This window comes from Phoxinus phoxinus (assembly GCF_949152265.1).
Source record: "Phoxinus phoxinus genome assembly, chromosome: 9".
Lineage (NCBI taxonomy): Eukaryota > Metazoa > Chordata > Actinopteri > Cypriniformes > Leuciscidae > Phoxinus > Phoxinus phoxinus.
In genome coordinates, this window is record NC_136884.1 from 8526532 (window position 1) to 8543258 (window position 16727).

General features: G+C 37.3%; 1 protein-coding gene across 3 annotated transcripts; it reads right to left on the reverse strand.

Annotated features, from left to right (window-relative positions):
• Positions 1-318: 318 nt before the first annotated feature.
• Positions 319-16407, reverse strand: mgst1.2 (microsomal glutathione S-transferase 1.2). Of its 3 annotated transcripts, XM_079622707.1 has the most exons (6): positions 16068-16407; positions 13130-13224; positions 9782-9915; positions 1043-1172; positions 751-848; positions 319-670 (listed from the first exon to the last, which is right to left on the reverse strand). In XM_079622707.1, exons 4-6 carry the CDS (start codon positions 1157-1159, stop codon positions 424-426), a joined length of 462 nt encoding a protein of 153 aa, XP_079478833.1. In that variant the 5' UTR covers positions 1160-1172; positions 9782-9915; positions 13130-13224; positions 16068-16407; the 3' UTR covers positions 319-423. The 3 variants fall into 3 exon arrangements, with proteins under 3 accessions (XP_079478833.1, XP_079478832.1, XP_079478831.1); XM_079622706.1 differs by lacking the exons at positions 9782-9915; positions 13130-13224; positions 16068-16407 and adding an exon at positions 2107-2416; XM_079622705.1 differs by lacking the exons at positions 9782-9915; positions 13130-13224; positions 16068-16407 and adding an exon at positions 1807-2088.
• Positions 16408-16727: the final 320 nt, after the last annotated feature.

Genomic DNA, 16727 nt, shown 5'->3' on the forward strand with positions numbered 1-16727 from the left:
TCAAACATGCATTTTAGTCTGGGACTAGCTTAAGCCTTGTCTGTGAAACCGGGGGTACAAATTATAAAGTTGAAACATAAAAAAAAAAGGTTTCACAAGTATTAAAGAAAAGCAGGTTTGAGCACTTGGAATGCATCCTAAACAGACTGTCCGCATTGATAACCCTCCGTTGAATGCTGAGTCACTGTGACTCACACTGACTGACTTGTTGACTTAACAAAAATTGGAAATTAAGCAGTGACATTAGCACATTTATAGACAGACGTACACGTGAATACCTGTATTTTGGGAACTGCACATTCATCAAAAATACAGATAAATTGTTGACAGTTTTTATTATAAATTGCATAGTGTATCAGAAAATAAAGCAGGGACAATAAAATATAAAACAAGCCTCTCCCGTTCTGCAGAGCACCAGTGTCTTTAGAGATGGAGTGCTGTTGTGAGAACCCTGTAGGCCATTGAGAAAGTTGTGATCATTCCCACCACCCAGGACAGAGCTCTGCTAGGCTGGGGCAGAGACATCACGTAAGACACTGTGTGGATGAAACGTGAACCTACAAACACTCGGAAGTGCAACAGAGCAATGGAGAGATCCGGCCCCGTCAGTGTATACAGGAGACCGATCACCACAAAGGGAATGATGTTCTCCAGGTCATTGTGATGGCATCTGTGATTAAAGAGCAACAATCACTGAGAATATATGCAATTAACAGATTAAATGAGGATAGATCTGTCCTTCTCTGTTACCTTCGGACACGTTCTACATCAGGATTGGTCTGGAGCATCTTCTTTCTCTCCTCTGGATCTTGTTTGCCCATCCAAGTGTCCTCCCAGTTTTGAAAGGCCTGTGTGATGAACAGAAAGACATTCATTATATTGCTAAGAAGGCACAACACTATAAAACCTTTACACTATAATTCTTGCATTAGATCAAATGTTCAAGTTAATTATAACATAATGCAGAATGAATCAGTCTTTTTAAGTCACTTGTTTCTTTATTGCAGTTCATATCAAACTGAATTTTCTAAACCAAATGCACCTTTCTGGTTATCCTGAAGTATCCAGTCAGAGGAGACATGAGCATCATTTTGAGAATGACAATAGTAGTATATGTGGAGAAGGCCAGGAACACGTCGCTGTTTATCAGGTCAGCCATTTTGCTAAATTTCCTTCAAAGGACAACATATAGAAAATTACAGAACAAAAGCAAGGGCAATGACACATAGGCCTAGACCTATAGCTTAGGCCCACTATTTTGTTCAGGTAGGAAAATATTATTTTCTGCTTTTATTCAGTGTAGCCTAATAAAAGTTTCTACCATATTATGTCTTGACCAATAGATGTGAGAACGGAAACTCTGAAATATTTCTGTGAAACGGTTCTTTTGAACAATTATTTTCAAATAACTGGTTCATAAACGGTTCCTTTACGGCATAGCCTATTACTTGCACGCTTGTTCTACTACAGCATGACATACAGTCAGTTACACTGTTTAGGCCTATTAAAAACCACTTTGTTTGTATGTTTAAAACATTCGTTTGATAATTTCTGCAGTTAGATTTCTGCTAAACTTTATTCCCATTCGGATCGATTCTAAACAAGTTAGTTAATCCATTAATCCGACTCACAAATTTTTTTATTCATTCACGAATTGGATATCGTTATTGAATAAACATTTGAGGAAATACGACCACTACTGTACTTATCAAATAAACATACAGATGCACTTCAAATCCCTTGCTTTACAAACACTGTGTGAAATTAAATTACCATTTTTTTGCTCACTATCTATTTTTTACACACCCCATCCATGATCCACCCTTGCGCCGTTCACGCTGCAAGCGAGCGACCCGAGACAATGTCGCCTCCATTTTAATCAACCTGTTTACACTGAAACTAATAGAGTTACTACTATAATGCATTGTGCCGCTTCGTGTCGTATAATATGCTAATGAGGGTATTCGGTGTCTGTCCATTCGCACGCGTGTAGACCAGATGTTTAAAGAGTTTATATTTGGAGCTTGTCACGCACACCCTCTCCAATCAAATGCAGCAATATCAAACAAAATTGGGGCAACAAGGGACATGTTGCTCCATGCTTACCTGGTAGACGATTCTTGCGGATGACAAGTGTCACAGCGCTTTGAATCAATTGCTCAGTTATGGTGCAAGTAGTTCCGTATAGGACAGCCTACTTGGACCAGAGCCAGCATTCCTTGTAGCGTGATTTTCTTGTCATCTTAGGAGCTTTGTGGATCAATGACTAATCCTAGATAATTTTTTATCTGTACAGTAAGGTCTTCCAGTCAAATCAAACAACACTGTTTCTTTTGTGTTTTGTCTTTTCTTTTTGCTGTTGGCAAGTATGCTTTCATTTCATGGTGACTCCCTAAGCCTGTTTGTCACGTTATGTAACAGTGAAGAGGCCGGGGTTGTAAAATATGTTGATTTCACCCCACAGTTTATCTGGAATATTTTACCCAGGCAGTAAAATTGTGTGAATAGTCACTGGAACAAAATAGGATGTGTAATTCCCCATGTAATCAAAACGTATGCTTTTCTGACCACTTTTTATGGTCTTAATACAGTTTTAAACAGGTCTTGTTGAAAGTTTTATTTTAAATTTAGAATCTACACAATGTTTTCTATATAGTGTTTTCAAGCATTTAAGTAGGCTAATCATAAAAGTTATGGACATTTTCATTATGATCTGTATCATATGATACATCCAAACTTAATACTGTCATAACTGAGCACTTTATATCACAAAGCACATCTATGAATTAATTTAACGTGTTATAGGTTCCAACTTGGTCTCATGAGAGTTTGTACAAAATTACAAACTCGTAAAAAAAAAAAAGAAAAAAAAAGTAGGGCCTAGACATTACCATAAAGCCCAGCCTCTAACCCAAATTTTAAACATATTTGGCATTGTAACATGACAAAACAAAACATTTAAGTTTGAACGGTTGATATAATACCATGACTTCCATATCGTACGAATTATTACAAGTTGTCATGAGAGAGTGTTTTTTTTTTTTTTTTTAAGTTGCTTGGGATAAAAAGTAGTGTGGCATGTTTTCGCCACAAAATAAAAAAGCTAATTGCGACTTTTTAATTTTGAGTTTACATCTCGCAATTATTGCTTTTTCTCGCAGTTGCGAGTTTATATCTCGCAATTCTGAGGGGAAAAAAGTCAGAATTGCGAAATTAAAAGTATCTTTTCAATTGATTTATTCAGTGGCGGAAACAAGCTTCCATAAAAAGCTTGTCAGCTTAACAAATAGGTGTTTTTCTTCAACTTCTATATAAAAGAGCTTTTTTTCAGGTGTTTTCAGTGTCATGCTGAACGCCGCACGGTGCATTGGCACTTAACCATTGCTTTCTTGAAGGTATGTGTTTAAGGCATCCGCTTCGTTAGGCCTTATTCTGTTGACTGCACACATAAGGCATCATGCCATGTAATTGTAGGCACGAAAGAGATCTAGTCTTTCTCCGCTCCTGTCATCTTCCTCAGCAGAGGATCTCGAAGCGAGAAGTTAGTCTTGTCTCAAGCTGAGTGAAGAGCAAGACGTCTTCTCCCTCCTTACAATTACACCACTGTCACGCTAAACAGCTGCACGTCATGTCGCCATTGTGCTCGTGTTTTTGTGAGGCATTGCAGGTGCGAGAAACATCCTTATCGCTGCTGGAACATATTCTGGTCTTTACATATGGATGAGCTGCACGAGAAAGTGCGGCGCAGAGAACTAGTTGATAAAGAATGTGGACTGATGAGATATTCTCCTACTGACACGTCGCATTTGCCGGCTTCTCCAACTAATATGCTTTACCTCGTGTTTACCATTCCGGGGAGAAATGTGGGACTGTGCTACTTTGCCAGAGGAGCACATGAGAGATGTCAATCAACGTGCAGGGACAAGGGATTTAAAGATGTCGTGCCGCAGTCAGAGATTTAACAGTGTGGTCTGTGTCAGGTGTCAACAACTTCACCATCAGAATAGTAATGCTGTAAGACACATATCATTAGTGTTTGATTTGCACCTCACCTGAAGAACGCTAACTGCTTTTGCTTCAGACTTGGAAGTAGTTTCACATTTAATAAAAAATTGGACTTTGAACACTGCAAGCTGCACGGCGGCCTAGTGTTTCAACACTTTTGCCAAGACTTATGAATTTCAATTGAATTGGGTAATCTTTCAGTGGTGTACATATGAATTCAGGATGAATGCATTTCATTTAAGTAATAGAGTATTTCATTGAAAACAATTATGCACTTTTAAAACTTTTGCAGTACAGTTGGTAAATGACAAAGGTAAATGGTTAATTTGCTTATGAATTTCATTTAAATTGGGTAATTAATTGGGCATTAATATAACTAATTGTTTGCATAGCAAAGTTAAGCATTAATGCACTGCTGTTCAAAAGTTTGGGGTCGGTAAGATTTATAAAAAAAATATATACTTCTATTAAGCAAGAATGCATTCAATTGATAAAAAGTGACAGTAAAGACATTTATGTTACAAAATGTTCAAATAAAAAGTGTCCTTTTGAATGTTCTAATCATCTAAAAAATCCTGGGGGGGGGGGGGGGGGGGGAATAATGAATCACGTTTTTCACATTTTAAACTGTTTTTAACACTTTCAGAAACGTTTCTTAAGCAGCAAATCAGCAAATTAGAACGATTTCTGAAGGATCATGTGACACTGAAGAGAAGTTTTACTGTATTCTTGATCAAATAAATGTAACCTAAGTGAGGATTCTTTTAAAAGCCTAAAAAAAAACACAGACCCCAAACTTTTCAATGGTAGTTCTTATAAAAAATCAATTAAAAAATAACATAGACATCATAACATAATTTTTTTAAGAGGCAACTAAAAATCTTATTATATGCTTATATACACAGTTTTTATGGTAGACATGTACATTTTTTAATACTAAAATATTTTTTCATATCCAATTTCCAACATAGATCAAGCTTCCCAACCAGCCGACTATCTGTTTGTCCAAACAATGGTAGAAGGGTGAGTCTTCAGGAAACGGTATATTCATTACTTTGAACGTGGCTCGTCCAATCACAATTTAGAGTCAGAACAATCCATTTTTTAACTAGCATTTTCTTTTTTCTTTCAAAATAAATCACAGTAATTTAATGTTTTTCCTTTTAAGTTACATTTTGCATCATATGGCTTGTAGGTCTTAGCACACAATGCTAAAACCCTAATAATAGCCTACATGCTATTGCGAGATCACTGATGTCAGGGCTGCACAAAGCAAAGCAAAACAAGGTAACTAGGTCTTTGGCTGTACAATCTCTTGTTGATTTGTATAATTCACCGTTTTAGAGCGAGACAGGGAAGGAGAGCGCTTGTACGAGACAGAACCGAACACAAATAATGCAGTATGATTTCCCAAAAGGACCTGTTAATGGCCAACACATGAATTGATCTCTCACCAGTCTCACCAGTAATTGGGATGCCGACTGTGGTGTCACTTTATTGATTTTTCACTGGTAGCCAACTTGCACCCGGGTTGTAGGACAACGATGACTAAATAACAGCCAGACCAATGATCTTAATGCTAGGAGCCAAGCACAGCTATTGATTTCATTACTGAATGCCTCCTAGGCTCCAAGCACATACATTTTTTGTATCGACCCAAGGCGGCGTCTACATTTCTTCCTGCACTGTCACATGCACTGTGCCTGGGCATTCAAAAGCAGAACGCTGAGTAGGCCCATGTACAAATACTTGCTCGGATGCATGTTTACACCATAAATTTGCATCATGCAATCAGCATGTGAAGGTGACCCGCTTTGACAGGGTTGGCAGTTTTATGTCTCCAAAAACACGTCTGAATTACCTCCGTTTACTACATAATAAAGTGCATCATCCGGGTGTTTGAAGTGCACTTTTTCTTTTTGGAATCTTCCGTGTGAACACATTACTCACACTATTTATACTACAAAATGGGATAGAATAGTGCACAAGTCTGCTGTGAATGTTCGATGCACATATGAGAGCAAGTCTTGGTATATCCATCGTTTTTGGTGAGTCTCAGGATACCGTTTCTATGTCAACGAGAGCTTAACGGCAACCGCAGCCAAAAAAAATGTCATAATTATGACAAAAAAGACAATAAATCATAATTACGGTATGATATTAAAAAGTTGATATATTAAACCATAATCAAGAGATAAAAATCCTAATTATTAGATACTAAGTCATGATAAAAAGATTGAAATTATGAGATAAACAGACATTAAAATGACATAAAAATATGTATAATTTCAGAAAAATAATTTCATAATTTTGACTTTTGGGCTTCCGTATAAAACCTTAAATAGATGACTATAAATAGTAGTTTAGATCAGAAGAACAACAAACCAGTAAGAGATACAAAGAATGAAAAAGTTAGGGAAAAAAGGTTTATTTTAGTTTCCCTGGTACACACTTTACATGTACTTACTATAGTAACAACAGCAAATTATGCATAATTACATGCAAATAACCCTAAACCAAACCTAATCCAAACCCTATAGTAAGTGTATGTGCTGTTACATTGAAACAAGGACACCTTAATTGATATGGGAAAAAAGCTGGTTCGTATCACTATGTATCAAGTGCTGAGGAAGCCTCTGGAGCTAAAAATCACATATGGTAATAGTCGTTTCATTTCTGACACGCGCAGTAAGCGGTCGACCAATCATAACAGGGCCGTCTGACCAATCAGAGCTTTGGAAAGGAAGGGTTTAGAAAGACAGACTGTTTTCAGACTCTTTCAGAAACGAGGTGATGTGCAATGTATTTATAAGAAAATGTAAGTGTTTTTTTTATCTTGGATGCATGTAAACATTATAGGAAACCTCCAAAACAGAGTTAGGATCTTTTTTTCAAAATAGTATAATAGGGGCACTTTTGACCTTGCTTAATATTAAAGATTATCTTACTCCATCAGTACTTTAACTGCAAACAATACTGTTACCGAAAGATAATATCACAGAAACAGCACGGCAGCTTCTGGTTAAAAGCCTCCTTGTGAACACTGGAAAGTTGTCTGCAGCTCCTGTAGGCGTCTGTTAAGTTCTTTCAGTCTCTAATAAACTATCCATCGACAATGACCCTTAACAAGCAGAGCCATTAGGAAAAGAGGCTACTTGTTCTGCACTTAATTACGGCAAACACTGGCGCTCATTATCGTAAAGAGCTTGTTTCCCCATAAGCTTCACCTAAACTCTGAGTTTAATGACAAAATTAGTCAACCTGTACAATTGCTAATGATCTATTATGAAAATCAAACACACAAACAACAGTTAAGTGGAGACTCAAAAATGAGTTTCGGGAAACATTACCATCACAAATCCAGTCGTGTGCTTTTGTGCTATATCAAAATATGTCCAATGCATTTGGAAGAGGATGGTACTAGCATCAGGGTTGTGAATTCAAATCCCCACGGTAAATGCCCTTGGATAAATACTTCAGACGTTCATGGGGATTTACTAAGAAACAGAATTCCATCATTCGAAAATTCATATAGCTTCTGTTCACGATGGTTTTAAATTCAACAAACCAGTGCAGGTTAACAGAGAAGTGTGGTTCAAGCAAGTTAATAGTCAAATTTTCAAAACTCTATCTACAGGCAAAGTTTTGCAGACTAAATACCTCCAATCTCAGTCAATGAACTCTGTTAATCATCCCACATTCCCAACAGTAGCTTGACACCTTTTCCGTGGCACGGGCCTACGAGTGAGTTACGTCAGAGTAGTCATGGGCGGAAGGTCTCATATCGGATATGGCTCCGGGGTGCAAATTAAGATAATTACGTACTGTGAATTCCTCGATAAGTGGCCCTCCAAACTCAGACGGTACCGTGTTCACGCTTACTTAATGCACATCTGAACAAAAGCTCCTGCTCCTGCTAGGCGTAACGCTTGGGCCTCGGCGCTCTGCAGGAGGGCTCGTCTCATTAGGATGCTTATTTTAACGAAGCGTCTCCACGCTGCAGATCACTGCGTGGCCCCATGGATCCGCTCTCCTCCTCACAAAGGGAAATAAATCTCTTTTCGGCAGGATAATTACCAAGATAATTTTATCCGTAATGATGCTTGTCAGTCAGGAGAGCTGATGAAATTAGAGATGTTCTTGTGTAAGGAAAAAAAAAAGAGAGAATCCCAGCAGATTTATCTGTCAAGAATGAAGAGAGATGAATAAAGAAACTAGCGAAAGAACTTTCTTTTCTTCAACCTTACATATAATGGTGTTCAGATGAATCTTACACAAACATCAGGGTGTTCTTAAAGAAACGGTTCACCTAAATATGAAAATTCTGTCATTATTTACTCACCCTTATGTTACAACAGAAAAAGTTGGAACACAAAAATAAGTTTGTTTAAGAGTCACTATGTAGTTCTTACCATATAATAATAATAATTTGTTACATTTATATAGCGCTTTTCTCTCTTTTCACTCTGGGTTTTACATATGGATGAGGTGAATCTCCTCAACCACCACCAATGTGCGGCATCCACCTGGATGATGCGACGGCAGCCATATTGCACCAGAACGCCCACCACACACCAGCTTACTGGTGGAGAGGAGACGGAGTGGTGAAGCCAATCAATCATATTCCAAAATGGACTATATATACTGAAAGTTCCAAAATGGACCAAAAAATCCAAAATATCTCCATAAATGGCCCAACACGACTACTGCGTTATATTTCAAAACGTTTAAAGTCATCCGATAGCTTTGAGTGAGGAACAGTCACAACAATCATCAGCACCATTGGCAGCAAAATGGCATTGGTTGCAAAAGCCATTTTTTAATTTTGAACTGGACCATGATGCAATCTTCATTTTATCTGCAAATATTTTTTTGTACTATTTTTGCATTTTAAAAAATCACTTAACTGGAATAGTACAGCACTATATACTAAATAATTTTTTTAATGCAAAAATAGTAAAAAAATAAATAAAGTAAAAAAAAAAACTTTGGTATGGTAATATTGCTATATATTAATATATATTGTGTCATGGTTCATTGCTTCTGCTTGTATCCTATGATTTCTGCTTTATCCTAAGTGGCTTTGGATAAAAGCATCTGCTAAATGAATAAAAGTAAATTAAAAACTTGAAATATAGCATATGAAGTCATACGGACTACTTTTATTATTGGATTTTTCAGTCCAAGTTGGAACTTGACTATGGAAGTCGAGTTTAAAAAAGTAAATGCGACTTTATATCTCACAACTGAATTTATTTCTCAGATTGTGACTATTTCCTATTTTCTAATTATCTCAGTATAACCTTTTTATTATTAGTTATGGGTACAAACACTTCCACACTTCACATATAAAATGTCAAACAGTAAAACGTTCATGTCAAACATAAAATATTTCTCATTTTGTGTTTCATGAAAGACAATACAGGTTTGGAACAAAATGAGTGAGTAAATGATGACAGAACTTATTTTTCTTAGCGCACTAACCATTTAATCTATCAAAAGTCCGCTGAAGTATTGACATTTATTAACGTTGGTGTTAGAGATAAAGCTTTTGGCTGGTACATAATAAACGTCTGCTTTCCATTGGTGGACATCATATATATCTTGACACTTCATTAGCTGTTCACACACACACACACCTGGATGTAAACATGTACTGTAGACATGCTCAACTTTATAGTCAGTGCTAGGAAAAGCTAGCACAGCCTTTTAACCACACACACACACAAAAACAGCACTTGATCGCAACATAGAAAGCTAGAGAGCCAATACTTACTCCAGTGGCACTGCAACTGCACAGCTTTGATCTTAGATGTGAATTCTCTTAACTTGTCTGGGCTTTCAAAAAAGGGCTACTTAAATTATTTCAGAGATGCCGCTTTTCTTCGACGTGGCAAAGGTAGAGCCCTCCTGTGGATTTGGAAAGATAAAAGGTGTTCAAACAGACATCACGACAGGTTTATTATATTACTTAGCATAAGCACTGCCAAGCATCCCTTAAAGGAATAGACATCTTGTGTTTTTTCCTTTAAACAACAAAAAATTAACAGTGAGGAATTGGGACCCTGCTCTTGTGTTGTATCACTCAACAAAGGCGCGTGAACAATCGCTTATTATGTCAAACTTTGACAATGACAGAATTGGAACAGGGCTTCTTCAGCGCTCCGTCCCCCACGGGGAGCCCCCCCTACACACACAACTCTGGAAAGAAAGTTTACTTTCCCTGTCATATGAAATTACATTCGCATTTGCGGAGCGTGGCAGACCATCAGAACGGAAACAAGTAACAGTGTTGGGCATAACGCATTACAAGTAACGTGAGTTACATATTCAGAATACTTTTCTTCAAGTAACTAGTAAAGTAATGCACTTTTTAAAAACTTTTTTAAAAATTGACTTCTTCATTTCACTTTTGGCGTGAAAGGGCCTTTACATTTGCCAAAAATAGAACTTTTGTTTTTCGTTATCAAAAAACAAACAAGCTGAAAAAGTAACGCTAAAGTAACGTAACGCATTGCTTTCTATAAAAAGTAACCAAGTAACGGAACTTTCTTTTTTAGGGAGTAACACAATATTAACACATTATTTTTTTAAAGTAACTTTCCCCAACAGTGACCAGTACGGTTTTGTGGAACATATGAAAGACCTTTAAGGTTGACCATTGGGTAAACTAGGTTTTTTTTTTTTTCAGACATTTGAGTGGATATTCCCTTATATAAGTACATTAGCATTAAAGTTCAACAGCCCCAGGCCGGGTATGCTGATATTCCACACAATAGCAATTGTAATACTGATTAACTTATATTTTAGACACTAAAACAATAAACAATTAATAAATTATTATTTATTGACTAAAATAATTATTGTCAATTTTGTTTGTCAATAATTTTTTTGAAAATTTTATTGTCAATTATTGACTAAAATGAATAAACTATTATTTAGACACTAAAATAATAAACAATAAATAATAAATATGTATTGTTCTCCAAACTAAAAAAGTTACACACGAAACCAAAGCAGCAACAACACTGTTTTTATTCGGATTTGAGTAGATTGAGTGAATGATTCAATGAAAAAAAAAGTTTGTGTATGTGTGAACAGTATATATATGCTAATTTTAAAAATATAACAAAACATTTAGAACAAACCATTTATACAACAAAAGATAACATATAAGATATATGTGGATGATATATTGCTTGGAAGATAGGAACACAGTGTTTCATTACGATTTGTGTTGATTGAGTGAATGCTTCAATGACTCAATAATAAATATATATATAAAAATATATATACTTTATATTAACTCATAGACCATTTGAACACATTGACGGACCTGAACTGTAGTAAAATAAAGGGAACATTTCTATAGACTGCAAAAGTTAGTTTCACTCAAAATATTCTGTAATGTTTTGCTTGCTATTCGTACTAAACTTCACCTCCGTGGCAGCAATACAACTTGAAATGACTTCAAACGAGAAAGCACAGACAAGATGAAGTCTGCTGTGGTAAAATGAATACACCTCAAACAGAGTCATTAGCAGGAAAGGGTTCACAAATTAAAGCAGCAAAAGAGACTAAAGATCGATCGTTGAGGATTTCGGCTGGCATCTCGGCGTGAGAACGGCAGCCGGATGTTTGCGTGCAGGAAGGAGGGGTCTGGATCATACGCTAACCTCCATTCGGTGTGCTAGCTGGCGGCCCCAGTCATTGACAGGAAGGAGTGGGCCGCCAGGGCATTGATTGATTAATCAAAGCTAATGTGCTTTTGATCAGCGGGGGCTGCCCTATTAACCAGCGAAGGAAAGAGGGGGAGAAATGCTCCATCTTTTATTTACCCACTTGCAAGGTCCCTCGTTGGCTTCCATCGCTAACTTCAAAGGAGACTGTGACAATTCTGTCACAGTTTTGACTGATAGAAAAGAAAAGTTTTTTTATACATTTTCCCTCGACAGTAGATTTTGTTTAATCGTTTCCAGCCTCGCTCTGTTTTAATATGTGTCGAGGAAGAGAATACAAGTCTCATGTTTTCTTCATGACTGTTTCCTTTCTCGTCTAGTTGTCTAGTGGGTTGTCCTCTTTTTCGCACTGTGCCATTTAATGCCATGCACTGCCTGTCACAAGGACACCCAGGGAAACTTCATGCAACTTTTTGTTGTTTGCTATAATTTATCCCCTTGTTCCAGGTTGGAGTGCACACGCTTTCGGTGTTAAGCATGTGTTGTGCGAGGCCTAAAACGACAGTATATACAAACCTCCCCTAAGAAAACACTGTTATTCATTTGTTTGCACATCAAATGATGGATATTTAGAAATGATTTCAAAGTGAATGTAAAGAGTCCTTGATACACCTTTATTCTAACAGGAATCCATTTATTTATTTAAATACTATTTAGTTTTTAATATAAAAAATATTTATTTTTGTTGTTTTGCAAGTTAGATCAGAGAAAAGGTCTGACATTTGTATTATACTGTATATACACACACTTTTATCAAGGCACGACTTTATATAATAATTGACCAATAATAATAATTACCTACAGGAGGCCTAACAAATTTCTTTTGAGTTTTTAAAAACATTGACGGATAACCAAAAAAAAAAATCTGGTTATTAAATCATGTGGCTCACCTTACTGTATACGTAATATACGCCATATTTTAATAATATTTAGGCTATAACTGCTACAAAGAGCTGTGCAAATATAGTGTTGGTAGCACAATTTGATACCATTATTCTGAAGAAGAATATTAGTGGCCCATCGTGAACTCTCCCGATTCCCCCAATGGCCATCCCAGGCCTGGTCTGAGGACATTAATAGTCATCACATAATTATGGTAATTCTGACATAGCATACATTTTCACAATACACTACAGCCTTGTACCTTATTAAAACTAAGAGTAGAGAAGTTCAACTAAGAGAAACTTAAAAAAGAGCCTACAAATACATCAACTTCAATACTGAAGGGCAACTTCTTGGCCACAGCATGCATTTGTGGACACAACAAGACAATCAACTGCACACAAAACCCACCCCAGGAGGCACGTTTGCTAGCCTTGTGGCGTTTCATATCATGTTCAAAGTTCCTAAAAGTACACTTTACATTCAGATGAAGGGAGACCCACCTGAGTGTGGTATCCTTCTACATCTTGTTTCATGTTGGGTGACTTTCAAAGTCAAGGAAAACTCAAGGTCTTTTTGCCGGGTCCTTCCGAGGTCTCTGAGGGAAATATATCTCATATTTAATAAAATAAAGTTCAGAAGCAACTTTCTCAACGCGTATACAAACACACACAAGCAACTTTATACACAAATGGCACTTATGAGTTGTGTGAAGTCGCCTGTGTCTTTGTTTTTCCTCTCTAGTTCTCGTTCCCTCCCCTCCCGTTCTCATTTGAGAGCCTGTTTCCTGCTCAACCCCTGCCCTTGAGTTTTTCCCAATGTCAGCGCACACTTCAAACACCAGCTGACAAGCTCAGAGGAGTCTGCTGAGAATCCCTATTCGAAACAATTATTCTGTCTCCTACACGCTGGCAGATCTCTTCCCAGAGCATTACGCCTAATCAAAAGGTCCCTTTGACCCATCAACAACTCCGTGGACGTGCTGAGAAATTTGCCCCTCACCGGTAGGTTTAAATATAGTTATGCTCATATGTTTAATATATAAAAACAAGCAGTGCAGATGCCGATTTCTAGAACGGGGAACGCCTGGAGAACATTGGGTCGAGCAAACTCTCTCTCTTTCTCTGTATCTTGAACCTTCAGGCAATCACTGTACCTGGGAAAGGTTTGTTGAACAAACAACGGGCTTTCATCTTGTGAAACTAAAATCCATTTCATATTTAAAGCTGGGTTAAAACACCTCAGGAAACGTGTCCGTAGTCTGGATGCGGAAGCGCAGCTCCACAAGCTCCTGTGAGGAACCTCTTTACCAATGTAATTCTCAACCTTTACAGTCCTGTTTGATTTTACTTCAGGATAAGAGTCGTCATTAAAATTCCGAAATAGCCAAACTGGTCCAATTTGACCCTAAATCAAGATGTGCAAAGCTGAATTTTAAAACAGCATTTATAAAATTCCCCGTACAGCCTCACAGGAGTCAATAATTACACTCCCTGATTAGAAACAAGACGATCAATAAAGATCACCGCCATGTTTTTGGAGTATCCATCAAATGTTGTAATCTGCGAAAGGAGCTTGATCTTTCAGCGCCCCTCCCTCAAACTCATCTTCACCAGCTGAACCTCCTTTGCAAGCTTTTTTCATTTATTTTGGAGTATTTTCATATTGATTGTGCTGCAACTGTGCCCTTTTGTTAGGTCTGAAATATGGCCTTGTTAATGTACATCAGACTGCAGAGGATCAGTTTCACCTCGAGAAGCTGAAGACTTGAATTTGGTCACAGCAAACACTAGTTATCAACCAGTGGGTTCAGGGATTGCTAAAGGGATCTTACCTATTATATTACCTTAGTATCAATCAAATTAAATAATCTTAATCACCAGCCTTTAGCTGTGAATATTAGCCACTTATTTAAAGCTTAAAAAACTAACTTTTTCAGTTTGCTACTGTCAACCTGTATAACCTTCCTTGAATGAGGATTTATTGATATCGGGTAAATGCCAACAGTTAAGCTCACGTTAGGCTTTGTAAACGCCATTCACCTTCCATTTGTAGCATTTTAATGGATTACAAATACTTGGCTGATCTGTCAATGACAAATAATTTATCCACTGCGGATCTGAGAGGGATCAAAGCTAATGAACTTTTCCTCGTTAATTTCAGCAGTGGAGTTTGACAAGTGTGGCTGGAGCAAAGGCTCTTCGGAGAGTCAAACATCAGACCGGCAGTGCCAGGTGAGGCCCGAGCGCAGGTTTGATCTCGTATACATGTATTCCTTCACTACTCAGTCGCAAGGGAGCTCCGTGCCAAGGTCAACATTCAAAGACATTCAACTGCACGCAACGAGAGACACTCCTGCAGGAGCCGTGGCTTTCTTTTGTTGTGCGCATCACAGCAGCATCAGAGGGTGCGGACTGACACTAGTGAAGTCCCTGGATAACATCCATCGCTACCGGTTTCCGTCCCCTCCACGGGAAAAGCTAGTATACCTTCTAATTGCATCATTAATATCATTAGGGATTAATTGTCTTCTCCGCCTGGTTCACTCCTACTGTGTTGATGAGGCGCAAAGTGTGAGTTTTGATGACCTCCAACCCAAAGTGAATAAAAGAAAACTTGTCTCCAGTGGCTGAATGGAATTTCTTGATGTGTAGTGAAGGACAGCTTTTCTTATGTGCAGGATTCATTTTTCCCAAACTATTATTCATTCTAGCTCTCCCTTTAACCTTTCTGTCAGATCTGACGCTTTGAATATTGAGTCTGAGACTGCGGAAAATTTAAGATTTAAAATCTCATTTAAACCTGGAAATACTGACATTTTCAAAACAAAAATGAGCTTATATAATGGAAAAAAAAGAGCAAAAATTTGCTCAAATACATGAAAAAAATAATAAAACAAAAACAAGAGCAATAATTTTTTTTTTAGCTCATATAACTGAAATTAAATTAAAACAAAAAAAATTTGCTTATATGACTGAAATGAAAATATAAATAAAATAGTTTAAGCAATAACATATCATATAATAAAACGTGTCACATTTAGAGAAGCTCTGTCAACATTAAAATAAAATGTGAATCCTCAAGCAGACAAAGAAAAATATATTCATACAAAAAGAAAGAAAGAAAGAAAGAAAGAAAGAAAGAAAGAAAGAAAGAAAGAAAGAAAGAAAGAAAGAAAGAAAGAAAGAAAGAAAATCAACAATAGCTATTTCAGCAAAAGAGTAACTTGACTGTATAAACTATATTAGATTATGATATAGCTTGTAAAGTTCCCCATCACTGTACATATATTACGTGCATAAATGGACAATATCGGTTTTGTCAAAACTCCTAAATCGAGGATGTCAAAACAAACATGTTAACATGCAATTGACACAAAACTGTCAAGCTTCACTGTCATATGCCAGCTCAATAAATGCAACCAATTATTCATAATCTCACCGGCAGCGTTTCGAAGACAACTTCTGACATTCTGTCACAGATCTTTTGCAGTCGTTTTGCTCTCTTTTGTCTCCGAGCATGTTCAAATTCAGCAGCCGAGAGATGACTTGCCAATGATAAGCAATGGCACCCTATCAGAATGAATGCAGCACATGTGCTGGATGTTTCGGTTTAAGCACCCTTGAACAACTCTCAGACAAATGAGAGAAACATAAGATGTGTGTATGCTATTAATCACAGAGAATAACATGTTCCCATAGCAATTGATTACGAGGTAGGCTGCTGTTGCCGCTGGGTAATATGTGAAAAGCACACACACACACACAAACCTCTAACACGCAAAATCCTGGCCTGTGATGAATGCAGTTGACAGGTGACGCACGTGTCATTAAAAATGATTTTTTTTTTTTTTTTTTTAGCCTGGAAACGCCACCCTGAGCGCACCATTTTTCACAACTGCTTCAAGGAACAAAGAGAAAGAAAAAACATTTATGAATAAAACAGCAGAAAAACAATCAATCTAAAAAAAGACATTTGTCAGAGAGTGAGTGAGTGAGAGGCGACCAGCTGACAGAGTCAGTCAGATTGGTTCAGAAACCGGGTTACAAGAGCGTTTGCACCGGCCACCTGACATACATGCTGAATTAAAAATAGACGATA

What these genes read in the sequence shown, in the direction of transcription:
- mgst1.2 (XM_079622705.1), bottom strand. Translation starts at nt 1,979, where the DNA reads ATGGACAGACACCGAATACCCTCATTAGCATATTATACGACACGAAGC. An exon ending in ACTTCAGGATAACCAGAAAG is followed by an intron (nt 849 to 1,042) that starts GTGCATTTGGTT and finishes TTCATCACACAG; the next exon opens with GCCTTTCAAAACTGGGAGGA. An exon ending in GATGTAGAACGTGTCCGAAG is followed by an intron (nt 671 to 750) that starts GTAACAGAGAAG and finishes CTTTAATCACAG; the next exon opens with ATGCCATCACAATGACCTGG.